Source organism: Rhinatrema bivittatum, chromosome 7, assembly GCF_901001135.1.
Source record: "Rhinatrema bivittatum chromosome 7, aRhiBiv1.1, whole genome shotgun sequence".
NCBI classification, from domain to species: domain Eukaryota; kingdom Metazoa; phylum Chordata; class Amphibia; order Gymnophiona; family Rhinatrematidae; genus Rhinatrema; species Rhinatrema bivittatum.
The window spans coordinates 116,457,493-116,471,188 of record NC_042621.1 but is presented as its reverse complement, the minus strand read 5'-3'; the positions used below and the strand labels follow the sequence as shown (position 1 = coordinate 116,471,188).

Here is a 13,696-nt window from a genome sequence, read left to right as displayed (position 1 = left end):
ATAACTTAAATAACTTGGTAAACAGATTGGTGACTAAAACAGTCACTGGGGCACTCTAGCAGGGAGCTGAGATAGGGTGGGGAGACTAGATTCAAAACATGTTGATCTGATACATATCTATGCACAGGCAGGTTGGGGGAAACCTGATGGCTCAGTGAACTGATCACCAGCACAAACAAACTGACTGGCACCTTTGTTAGTACCTCTCAGGAAAGAAGACCAAGACTAAAATGGACATGAACATGTAATTCCCTTTTCTGCCCAAGAGGTGGCTCCTCTGAAAGAGAAAAGGGGAACACAGTGTGGGAGATGCCTGCACTGTCACTGCACAAGTTGTACTTTTTCTGTGAATGTTACTATGTGAATTTTCTGTGAACATTTCTGTGAATGTTACCCGATAGTACTTTCTGTGAAAGTACTATCGGGCACCTAACAGGGAAATGACAAACAAAAGTTTTTAAATTCACTACATATTTTGTATCTTTGTTACAGAAAATGTGAACATCTGAGTGTGAATCATCTCTCAAATAGTCCTTTCATATTATATATTGTAAACATGTTTACATTTGTCTATTACATGAAACACAATTTCTAAAAAAGCATAGGAAATTTAAATCAGAAAAGACCAAATCTACCAACCAGATTAAGCAATTGAAAATGGAATATAAAAATTAGTATCAGGCATTGAGAAAGTGAGGCAGATTTGTTAAATTTATACTTCAGTTCTACATCAGTATTTGTCTCCACTGAAAATACGGGATTTTATCACTGATGAAGATGTAAAAGTTTTAGTTCAGATAATAAAGTTAGGTTAACTCTGCCTCACTCACTCACTCTTCTAGGAATGCCACACACCTGTGCTTGTCCGGACTCTCATCACTGCATCAAATCCAACCTCTTTTTGGACGTCTCTCCGCAGGTCATTCAAGAATCGCTCCCTGTCTGTCTCCACCTATGAACATATAAAAGAAAACACACATCATCACACAATGTTTAAAAAACTATTTTGGTCAGAAATATCGAGGTATAACCAAGTCTGCTCTGAGTGTTCATGATTTGCATGTTAATATCTGGGTGGCGGATCTAATGAGAACACCGCCAATCACTTCCTATTTAAAACCAGACAGACACTACCAATTTTCTTTTCAGCTCTCTCCATTTAGAAAAATGCTCATGGTATAATTATTTTGGGTTAATAGTTAATAAAAAGCTTTCCATGACATCAGCTCATCAATCCTGTTCTGTGATCACACCTCATGATCAGTTTGCACATATTTCCAGGGTTCTTGCCTACAAATGGAGAACCTTCAATGCGCCACGCCACCGTTCCCAAAAAATACATTCTGATTTTAATTTCTCTCTTTATTAAGCACTAGGGTAGTTTACCTGTTATCAAATTGTTGAGATGTAGCAGGAAAGTAACTATGGATGTCATTTAGAAAGATATCTTAGATAGCATCAAGCTGTTTTGCTAAGCACTTTTATTCAAATTTATCTTTATGTGCAGAGAGCTAAGAACCCCTTCAGAGGTTACAGGAATGAAAAAAACTACAGAAAATATGGCAAAAGGGAACATGTTCAGTCAAACAAATGTCCATCCCTGATCCACCACATGCTCAGCATTAGCACTAGTCTGAGCTGCTCTTCTGCTGTAGGGAGTTCATGCAAGTAAACACCATCAGTAAATTTAATGGTTTCACATGATACAAACACAGAGGGGAAACATCGATGTCAGGATGCTTTTGTGGTCTGCTTTACTGAGATATAGGAAAATTGGTTCTTACCTGCTCATTTTTCGTTCCTGAAGTGCCACAGATCAGTCCAGACAAGTGGGTTTTTCATCCCTACCAGCAGATGGAGGCAGAAAATAAAAACTTTGAGGCACTGCTAATATAACCGAGTGCCACCTGCAGTCCCTCAGTATTGACCTGTACCCAAGCCAAACTAGAGTGAAACGCAACTATCCCGTCTTCCCAGGACAAATGTCAAACCAAGGGTTGAAGCCAGATCCAGGGACATGAGGAATTCTCCTTTGCAGACCGCTATTACGGTACGCAGTGTCTCCATCTGTAGTCTTGCGTGTACCATGTGGTACACGCAAGACTACATTTATCTTTTGCAAATCCAAAATGGGTTGGAAAGTGCCCTCCTTCTTTGGAAGCACGAAATAAATGGAGTACTTCCCCCATCCCTGTTCGCTCAGCAGAACTGGAGAGATGGTCTCTAAACTTAGCAACCTTTGTAGAGTCTGTTCTACTGTGCCCCTTTTGCTGTGAGATGAGCAGTGGGACTCCAGAAAGGCCTCTCTGACTGGGTGTGAAAATTCTAAGGCATAACCCTCTCAAGATCTCCAGCACCCACTGGTCCACAGTGATCTTGGTCCACTCCTCGTAAAAACGTGACAACCTGCCCCCTACCACTTCCAGTGAGGAGTGGACGGGCCTGGCTTCATTGCGAGGACTTACTCCTCCGGTCCTCTGACCAGAGCCGCCTCTGGAGGATCTGCCGGTGAACCGAAAGGGCTGCTGACGATCTGACAATTGCTTCGACCCAGAGGTTGCAGCTCCTCTTCTGGGACGAAGCCTCCTTGAATCCCGAAACCAGGATTGGGGAGGAAATACTTTCTTAGAGCTCTTCTTATCCTCGAGCAGCCTGTTTCCCTTGGACTCCCTGAGGGACTTCATCAGCTGATCCAGCTCCTCCCCAAGCAGTAATTTCCCTTTGAAGGGGAGATTGCACAGCTGGGCCTTGCACGACGTGTCCGCCGACCAATTGCATAACCACAGAAGCCAGCGCGCTGACACTGCTGAGACCACACCCCTGGTGGAGGTAATGCACCAAATAGTAAAGTGCATCAGCCACACCAGCTTCCAGCTGAGCCAACTGGACGGGACTGATCATCCTGCTAGACGCCTGCTCCTGTGCCTTTTGAATCCAGCATAAGCAGGTCTGCTACATCATACTGGCACACAGCACGGCTCGAAGGCTTAAAGCAGACGCCTCAAACACGCGCTTCAACTGAATCTCCAACTTGCGGTCCTGAACATCCTCAAGCGTAGCCGAACCCGCAACTGGAATTGTGGTTTTCTTGGTCACTGCAGAGACCGCCACAACTACCTTTGGCATATTTAGGCACTCCAAATGTTCCTCCATCCAAGAATAGAACTTCACCATAGCCCTACCAACCTTTAAGCCTGCCTCCAGGAAATTCCACTCCTGGCTGATCAGCTTCTGTATCTTAAGCAATGGAAAAGCCATAGGCACACCCCACAGTCCATCCAGGACCGGATTCACTCCTCCTGAGTTCGCTTAACCCCCAATTCCTCCAACACCTGAGGAATGAGAGGCCGCAGCTCCTCTTTCTTAAATAGCCGGATCACCCGAGGGTCATCCCCCTCCGGTATGGTCTCATCGCGATCCGGATCATCCTTATTCAAATCAGGATCCGGCAGCTGACCCCCACTGGGTTCCCTGCTGGATCTGCCCCCTGCGACGAAGCAGGATCCGGTGTCTCAACCGAATCATCCAGGTACCTTGAGTGTTCGTCCGCTCCGGCATGGTGCAGTCCTGGGCGCTTCAATGAATCCCCAGAACCGCCCACCGATGCCATCCTCTGTCTTTTGGGCAAGCCGGAACAATGCACCCTGGATCCCTTGACTCCCGCATCCTTCCTAACCAGGAAGGCCCTGTGGAGTAGCAGGACAAACTCTGGGGGGAGAAATTCTCTGGATTGCCTGCCTCCTGTGGGAGGAGGCTGACCCCTGAATCTGCTTCCCTCATGGTCACCCTCAGCATCCTGCACCGCAGGAGAGAGAAGGAGGAGAATGGCCGATGCCCTGGCCCAGAAAACCCCCAGACTATGATCCTCTGCAGGCCTGGCTAGAGAAGATGTTCCCCCCCCCCCCCTGCAATACCGTTGCAGCTCCTGAGCCGCGGGAAGCCTTCAACAACTTCGAATCCCTCCCCACAGTGAGGATCCCTCCACTCCCAAAGCACAGCCTGTGCAGAGAGAGCAGGAATAGAATCGGCCCGACCAGAGCCCGCAGGCCCCGCACGCCGCCACACGCGGTTTCTCCACCATGGCGCCATGCGGTCGTACGTCCGCAAAGCCAAAAACACGCCACTACCAAAACAGGCCGCATGAAGAGGGAGCCCCTTCAGTACTGCGTGCTCGCAAATGTCGCAAGTATGAGCCAAGGCGGGCCAAGGAACATGCCAAAAATCAAGTCGCACAGCCACAGGTTTCCCCATCGGGGAGAAAAAAAACCACACAAATCGTGGCATTTGCCCCTCCTCCTCCTGCGGTCCTCAACAGCTCCTGCTGTCCAACCGTCCCATTCTGCACCGCTGACCAAATTTCCTGGCTGACACGCACCGCTGACACTCTCTCATGTCCGCTTCTCTCTCTTTTTTATTTTTTTAAACAAACTTAAAAACAAAGGTAATCAGAAGAACAAAAAGGATACTTCCCTTTATCAAGACAGCAGCTGACAGGAGACCACAGAGACTCAGAGGGAGACAGTACCCTGGCTATCAAAGTCTCCAGTACCATGGGGGCTAGCACAGCCTGGGGGGGTCCAACTCCCCCCGTTCACCCGGCTCCACTCAAGGGATGGCCCACAAAAGAAGCTAACACCTCGAGGAGCTGCTCCAAAGTCAGAACTGCAGGTTTCCACACCTCTACCATCTGCTAAAGATAGAGAAATACTGAGGGACTGCCGGTGGCACCGTCGGTTATGTAGCAGTGTCCCAATGTTTTGTTCTCTGCCTCCATGTGCTGGAAGGGATGCAAAACCCACTTGTCTGGACTAATCTGGGGTATGAACAGAACTGCTGATAAATTACAAGAACAACTCAGATTTGTTGGCATTTATTAAAATTTACAATTGAATATTCTCTATGTCGCCCTTTAAAAAAAAAAAGTTGATGGATTCTAATCGAGTTCATGGTAAAGAGTAAAATTACTTACATGTAATATTCATTCTCAGATGACAACAGCTTTATTGAGCCAGATATATAACCACATAACCTTCATTGCATGTTATTGGAACAGCTGTAGAGATTTCTAGAAAAAGCTTCTTGGCATGTACAATAAGGGACCCACACAATGACTAATCAAATAACACTTGGTTTAATTGCTTAGCAAAGACTGAAAATCCTCTAAACAGCAGAGGATAAGTTGTGTGTCTTAGCTGAGCTGCTGTTACCTGAGAAAGCAAAGCTGCTTACCTGTAACAGATGTTCTCTGAAAACAGCATTTCAGTTCAACATTTTTGTGAGCGACATAATGGAAGAGTTGTTGGGAAAGGTTTGTCTTTTTGCTAATGATATTAAAATCTGTAACAGGGTAGACAGCAAGGAAGAAATGGAAAACATGAGGAGGGATCCAGTGAAGCTTGAGGAATAGTCAAAGGTCTGGAAGCTACATAAGGTTTAATAGTAAAAAATGCAGAGTAATGCATTTAGGAAGCAAAAACCTAAGTGAAAGGTAAGTATTTAGGTGAAATTCTAAGCACAAAGGAAGAGCAGGATCTGGGGGTAATTGTATCTGATGATCTTAAGCTCATATTTGTTATATTTATGGATGTTTTATTTGGAAACCACTTAATGTTGATAAACTGTTAAGAAGTTTTAAAAAATAAATAATTAAATAATAAGTTGGACAAATAGATGGATAAAGTGACAGTAAAAGCCAGAAAGATGCTTGCCTGCATAGGGAGAGGAATAATCAGCAGAAAAAGGGAGGTGATATTGCACCTCTATAGGTCCCTGGTGAGACTTTTCTTGAAATACTACGTACAGTTCTGGAAATTTGGTTCAGAGGGTGGCTACTAAAATGGACAGTGGTCTTCGTTCTAAAGTATATGGGGATAGACTTAAAGATCAAAGCATGTATGCCCTAGAGGAAAGGCGAGATAGGGGAGATATGATAGAGACATTTAAATATCTCAAAGGTTTGCATGCACAGGAGGTGAGCCTTTTTTCAATGGAAAGGAGGCTCTAGAACAAGGGGGGTCATGAGATGAGGTTGAAAGAGGGTAGACTCAGGAGTAATCTTGGGAAATATTTCTTTACAGAGAGGGGGTGAATGCATGGAACAGCCTCCCAGTGGAGGTGGTGGAAACAAAAACAATATCTGAATTCAAGTAAGCATGGGATAAATACAGGGGATCTCTAAGGAAGTGATGGGAATTATAATGCTAACTTGACTGGAAGGATGGGCAGATTGAATGGGCCATACGGTCTTTTTCTGCCGTCATGTTTTGTGAAACTGAGTGGAATGTATCTTCCAGAAAGACTGAAAGGCCTGATTAAGCATGTAGAGACTTCTCGCAATGTGGAGGCCCTGCAGCTGCTTTCAGTTACCATTTAGCCAAGACAGGGAAGAGGCAACTTAAAGGGGGAATTATGTGGATTTGTGCAACTCGTGAACTGCTGTCTTCAGAGGATACCTGTTAAAAAGTAAGCAACTCTGTTTTCTCTGAAGACAAAAGTTCACCTATTACATAACTGGGATTCTCTAATTAAAAGGGTAGTCTTCAATAAAAAGGGGAGAAGAAGATTAATTGTCAATAGGCAAAAAAACCCCTATGGTTTTTGTTAGTAAGATTCATTTTTTTCTATTTTTTTTTTTAAACAGAACCCCAAACCTTAAAACTGAGCCCTAAGGAGGAAAGGAAGTTGGACTCTTCCTTTCCTCCTTAGGCCATTAATGATGGACAATTCAAACCCAGCATCCCAAAAGGAGGCTGGGTTCAGATGATGTGATGTGAATGTGTGAACTCCATGTCACAGCCTTGCAGATCTCCTCAAGGGAGGAAGACTGCATTGGTAGTGCCATGGCTCTAAGATGGTGGTTTAATGGCATGCCCCTTTAAAATCAATCCTGCCTGGACATATCAGAAGAAGCAGTCTGCTACCCAAATGGAAAGGTTGTACTGGGATCGGAAAAAAAATTAAAAAAAACATTGCAGTTTCTAAGGGCTTTAGTCTGCTCCAGGTAGAAGGGCAGCAGCTCTTTTGCAATCCAGCATATGAAGGGCTGCTTCTATCTTACAGACATGCGGCCTAGAAAGAGTGCTGGTAGAATGAGAGTGTACCATCTTAATCAGTGGGATACCACATTAGGCTCACTGTGCTGCAGTTGTAAACTCTCTGGGAAATGGATACTGCGATCATATAAATTATCCTATACAATAATGTATATTCTGATGCAACACATTAAAAAGGCACTTGTCAACCAGTGCTTTAGTAAAAAGTTGTCAGGTGAAGGACTCCTTTAAAAAATACAAAAACAGACGTGACATGCCTGCTCAGAAACCCATGTCTTGGCCACCAAACCAAGTGCTTACCTGGAAAAAGGTGTACTTATAAATAGACCCTCCTGTTTGATGAGGAACGACACCCAATGTTGCCAAATCCAAATACTGGTTGGGGAATAGGAACAGGTCCACACAGCAACCCTGAGTCACACACTCCTTGGCCAGGTTATTGTAGAAGCTTGTCTGAGGCTGGAATAAAGTCTGCAGAGAGGACGACAAGATAGAATAGAGGGATTGGCAGCAGAACATAGATGAAGAGAAAGCTAAAGAGGACAAATTGGTTTTTTTTAGTTGAATATTTATACTCCTGTATAGCGAGGGCTCAAACAGGATCTTTGCTACTCAGACTGTGCAATATTAAGAAAGCCTACTTCCTTCTCTGTGCTCCACTTAGGATTTTCAATGTACGTGTGGCCCAAGAATTAGGATTCACCGTCTCATCTTACTTTACAATCTCTGTTAAAGACTCACTTTTTCAAAATCAGCTTTCCTCAATTTAGACTCCCAGTTTCCCTCTGGTTCACCTTACCGCTGGCAAGGGCTGTTTCTTGTGACCTAGCACAAGCCCCTTCATTTTCCACCGCCTCAGGGGACAGGGAAATATCTACAGTACCTGAATGTAAGTCGCTTTGAGCTACTAATGAAAAGGGGTGAGCTAAATAAATAAAAATAAAAAAAAAAAACTTTCAAAACAGGATTTCTGTATCTCAAAAATAAGGAGTCATGACCATTAGAAAACTTTCTGAACCTGAGGAGGCAGTAATCAGGGAACTGGGCAACTTAAAGTTTTGCAACTACCGAGGTGAATATTCACACACAGTCTGGAAAATAAACTTATCTGGCTAACCTTGGAGGCATATTCAACAGTGCAGCCACACTACTAAATATAGCTGGTTATCTTAATTAGCCAACTATAGTTAGCCGGCTAACCTTTGGACAGCTCTTTTGACACAACCAGACTTAGCCAGCTAAGCCATCTGGTTAACTTTGAATATCGGAGTTAGCCGGTTAACTTATCCAGATTAAAAACTCCTCCTAGTTATGCCCCTGGACTGCCCCTAACTTATCCGGCTAAATTCTAGCTTCCTAACTTATTAGCCAGGTAGAATCTAGTCAGATAAAGACTGAATATAGCCAGGTAAAGCGAAGTTGCTTCCCTGTAACAGGTGTTCTCCTAGGACAGCAGGATGTTAGTCCTCACAAGTGGGTGACATCAGATGGAGCCTGGCACAGAAAATTTCTGAGCATGCCCAGCATGCCACTATCCACACGGGGTCTCTCTTCAGTCTCGTGAGTAGTTGTGGATAGGTTTCCTGAGAACTAACATCCTGCTGTCCCAGGAGAACACCTGTTACAGGGAAGCAACTTCGCTTTCTCCTAGGACAAGCAGAATGGTAGTCCTCACACAAGTGGGTGAATCCCTAGCTACAGACTGGACCCGAAAAACAATGGGACCAGCAGACACCAAATCAGGTGCCAATAGGCAAAACAACAGAGGTGCTGGTGGTAACAGTGGGGACAGTCTGAACTCAAACCAGGGGTCTTAGGCAGGAAGAGAGCTTGGGTTCACAGCTGAAAGATTCCTGAGGTCAAACTGGCCGAATATGCTATCTCGGCGGCCGTCCCTGTCCAGACAATAATGAGCTGTGAAAGTGTGGAGAGAACTCCATGTCATAGCCTTGCAGATCTTCCCTATTGGATCTGCATGCAGGTGAGCCACAGAAGTCACCATGGCTCTAACAGAATAAACCATGACGTGGCCCCCAGTTGCAGTCGCGCCTGGACATAGCAGAAGGAACTGTAGTCTGCTAGCCAGGTGAAGAGAGTCTGCTTAGCAACAGCCACTCCCAGCCTATTAGAATCAAAAGAGAGAAAGAGCAGAGAGGATCGTCTGTGCCTTGCCATCTGGTACAGGTAGACTGCTAAGGCCCTCTTACAATCGAGTGTGTGCAGCGCCCTTTCCCCTTAGTTGGAATGAGGTCTAGGGAAGAAAGTAGGCAGGACGATGGATTGGTTAAGATGGAAATCTGTCACCACCTTTGGCAGGAACTTATGGTGCGTGCACAGAACCACCATGTCATGGAAAAAGCTTGTGTGGGGTGGGTAAGTCATCAAGGCCTGCAGTTCACTGACCTTGCGTGCTGATGTGATCGCTACCAAGATTATAACCTTCCAGGTCAAATACTTGAGAGTGGAGGAGCATAGCGGTTCAAACGGTGGCTTCATCAGCTGGGCCAACACCACATTAAGATCCCAGGAAACTGTGGGCGGCATCAGAGTAGGCCTCAGATGAAGCAACCCACGCATGAATCGCCCTACTATGGGCTGCACTGAGATCAGCGAACCATGGTGGTAACCTGGTGGTAAGTGCCTATGGCACTCAGATGTACCTAAGATCAGCAAACCATGGTGGTAACCTGGTGGTAAGTGCCTATGGCACTCAGATGTACCTAAGATCAGCAAACCATGGTGGTAACCTGGTGGTAAGTGCCTATGGCACTCAGATGTACCTGAACGGAGTTGGTTTTAAGCCCAGCCTCTGAGATGTGCAGCAGGTAATCCAGGAGTTGCTGGGAAGAGCAGGAGAAGGGGTAGAGACCCTTCTGCTCACAACAGACAGTAAACCTCCTCCACTTCAAAGCATAAGACTTCCTGGTGGAAAGCTTTCACGAAGCCACTAGGACTCGAGACACTTCCCTCCAAGAGGTCAAGAGGCCACAAGATCAACCACTCAATATCCAGGCTGGAGGTTGGGATGGCACAGCCTGCCCTGATCCTGCATGAGGTGGTCTGGGGCAGTCCCCAGATGGATCGGGTCCCGCCGGGAGAGATCCTGCAGGAGTGGGACCCAAACCTGTCTCGGCCAATGGGGGCCTATGAGGATCATAGTCCCCCCCCCATCCTGATGAAGCTTCAAGAGGGTCTTTGTTACCAACGGGAGTGGAGGATATGCGTTCAGGCAGCCTGTCTCCCAGTGAAGGGCAAAGGCATCCGTGGCTGGCTTGCCGTCCAACCTGGACAGGGAGCAGTACAGAGGAGCTTTCCTGTTAGAGGGGGGGAGGCAAATAGATCCACGTCCAGAGTTCCCCAGAGACAGAAGATCCGATCTTCCACCTTCTCCTTCAGGGACCACTCATGGGGCCTGAAAGTTCGGCTTAGCCTGTCCACCAGGGCGTTCTTTGCACCAGCCAAATACATGGCCCGGAGCAACATCCGCTGTGTCAGCACCCAAGCCCAGATCTGCACTGCCTCCTGACAAAGGAGGAAGGATCTGGTGCCCCCCCACCCCGCTTGTTGATATACCACATGGCTACCTATCGGTCCGGATGAAAACCACCTTGTTGGATAGCCAATTCCAGAAGGCCCACAGAGCGTACCAGATCACCTGCAGCTCCAAGAAGTTTATCTGACACAGAGCTTCTCGGGTGGTCCAGAGACCCTGGGTGTGGAGGCCAACTACATGGTCACCCCAACCCAGGTGGGATGCATCCGTGGTAAGCACAATTTGGGCAGGAGAAGCCTGAATAAGTACGCCCATTTCCAGATTTGAAGGGGTTCTCCACAAAGACAGGAAAAGCCCTGAGAGAGGGGGAAACCTGGATTTAGACTTGAAGGCCTTGGGTGGCCTGGCGCCACTAGGATCGCAGGGACCACTGGGCCTGAAACATATGCAGACAGGTGAAGGGGGTGACAGGGACGGTCGCAGAAATGTGTCCAAGAAGCTGCAGCATACATCACACAGACACCGGCTGGTGTTGCTGTACTTCCTCCGCCAGGGACATGAGCGTGTGTACCCTGTCATAGGGCAAAAAGGCCTTCACCTGGGTCACATCCAACATGGCTCCCATGAAATCCAGCCTTAATGATGGAATGGAGAAGGGACTTCGGGGTAACTGATCAAGTACCCGAGGGACTCCAAAACCCAAATGGTCCAGCGTAGCTCCCGCCTAGGTGCTGCTCTTGGCCAGCTAGTCATCTAGGTATGGAAAATCCTGGATCCCCTGTTGGCGTAGATAGGTTCCCATCACAGCCAAACAGTTTGTGAAGACCCATGGTGTGGAGGCCAGGGCGAATGGGAGCACGCAGTACTGAAAATGCTGACAGCCCACTACAAAATGGAGATACTTCCTGTGACTTGGGAGGATCTCAATGTGGGTGCAGGTGTCTTTCAGGTTGAGGGAACAAAGCCAGTCCCATCTCTGCAAGAGGGGAATCAAGTTGGCCAAGAATACCATCTTGAACTTCTCTTTTTAGAAATCTGTTCAAGTCTCACAGATCAAGGATGGGATGGAGGCCTCCTGTTCTCTTTGGAATCAAGTTGTAATAGGAGTAAAACCCCCATCCCTGCTGCCCAAGGAACGGGCTCCACTGCCCTGGCCATTAGAAGGGCAGAGAGCTCCGCTAGGAGCAGTTCTGGATGTGAGATGGTACCCCAACGTGGACACGGGGGCTAATCTGATGGAACAGTCATAAGATTCAGCCTGTACCCATGATGGATTATGGCCAGGACCTACTGATATGAAGTCACGGACAGCCACCGGTCCACAAGGAACTGGAGACGGCTTCCGACCAGTGGGTCCTCTGGCACTGTAGAGACCACTGGCTTACGTTCCCTCGCAACCAGTCAAAACTCTGTAGCCAAGCTAGCCTGGGGCACTGGCTGAGGCTTGGGGCCCCACTGCTGTTGGGACCTGTCCCTTTGGGGCTTGCCTACTGTGGGCAGGAGTAAGGGGCAGGAGGGCAGTACTTCCTTGGCCTTTAGAAAGGCCTCTTTGGCTCTGGTCGGGAGGACCTCTTAGAGGAGGATGGGGAGGCAGAGATGGCTGCCGACAGATGCTGGAGGGTCTCATGGTGATTTTCAGCTGTGTGACTACATCAGGTTATCCCCGGTGCAGAGTAAATCAGCTTGCTGCTCCTGAACCTCAAGACAAAGGTCCAAGGCGTGGAGCCAAGTGAGACTCCTTGCAGGAATACAGACAGCTGCAACCCGTCTCAAAGACATCATAGGTAGCACGTACCTCGTGCTTCCCACATTCAAGGCCCTGCTGCACAATGGACATAAGAGCCTCCTGGAGCTGCTGGGCCAGGCCATCCGCAACATCCTGGACTTGCTTACAGAGGTTACAGGCGTATTGGGTCACGTATAAAAGGTAGGAGACGATACGGGCTACCAACATGAAGCCTCAAAACACTCCCCTACCCACAGCATTCCACGCTCTGCGCTCCTTGCCAGGGGGAGCAGAGGCATGAGTCTTTGACATCTTCACCTTCTTCAGCGCAGACTCCACCACCACTGACTGGTGGGGAAGCTGATGCTTCTCAAAGCCTGTGGCCTGCTGCACCAGATACACCCCATCGGCCTTCTGGTTCAACAGGGCAATGAAGAGGGAGTGTTCCCATAGCCGGAGAAGCAGCTCTCGGAAGATCTCATGAACAGGGACCGCCACTATTTCTTTCGGGGCATCCACAAACTGGAGGATCTCCAGCATCTTATGGCGGGCATCTTCTTCAGTCTTAAGCTGAAAAGGTATGGCTTCAGCCATAGCCTGGACGAACCCCGTGAAGGTTAGGTCCTCGGTGGAGATCGACACCGCTCTTCCGATGGAGATGGATCAGAAGGAAGACATCGGAATCCACTGATGAGTCACTGGAGGTATCACCTCACCAAGGGTCACAAGGGGACTCAGGCTCGCTGAGACCACCCAGGGAGCGCTGGGAGCATCCTGGGGTAGAGGCACCGGAAGACCTGTGAGTAGCAGGGGACCCGAGAGTCCAGGCACTGGCCCAGGCAGCTCGGCCAGGACATGGTGGGGCCCCAGGGGTGCAGAAGGCACCAACAGGCCCTCATCCCCAAAAGAGTTGCCAGCAAGGACTAGCTTGAACGCCCCACGCTTCTGTGCCCGACGGGTCACCAAGGGATCGCAGGGTGCTGGCAACAGCTGCATCAGGTGGACATCGAGTTGGTCCAATAACGGTTCTAACCAAGGCACTGGCATCAACGGGAGCACTGGCTCCCCACCACACAAAGCGTGTTCCATCACCAAGCGCATCTGATGCTCAAGCTCCACCTCAAAAGCCTCTGATGAAAGGGCAGGCTGAGAGGGAAGAGGCGAGGTCAGTCCCTCCTCAGGATGCCGAGGAGGGTCTGCACCAGATACCGGAATCGGTGTGGACAGCCTCGGGCTACTGGACTCGAGGGAGGATGGGGCCTCCTCTCGTTGGGGCTGCTTCAGGGGCAAGTGCCATGGCCAGCCTGAGCCCAGCACTGTGCGAGGACGAAGACCGGTGACGGCGCTTCCGAGACTTCCCACGATGCTCGGCCTGGTCTTTCCCCAGCGCAGAGGATGAGGATCCAGAAGTCTGCAACTTGGAGA

The 13,696-nt window shown here is 48.2% G+C and overlaps 1 protein-coding gene across 1 annotated transcript in view; it reads right to left on the bottom strand.

Annotated features, from left to right (window-relative positions):
• Positions 1 to 13,696, bottom strand: part of SEC24C (SEC24 homolog C, COPII coat complex component) — a 241,340-nt gene that overhangs the window by 42,854 nt on the left and 184,790 nt on the right. Inside the window, 2 exon segments of the mRNA XM_029608970.1 lie at positions 856 to 952; positions 7,353 to 7,523. Coding sequence (XP_029464830.1) covers positions 856 to 952; positions 7,353 to 7,523 — 268 coding nt within the window.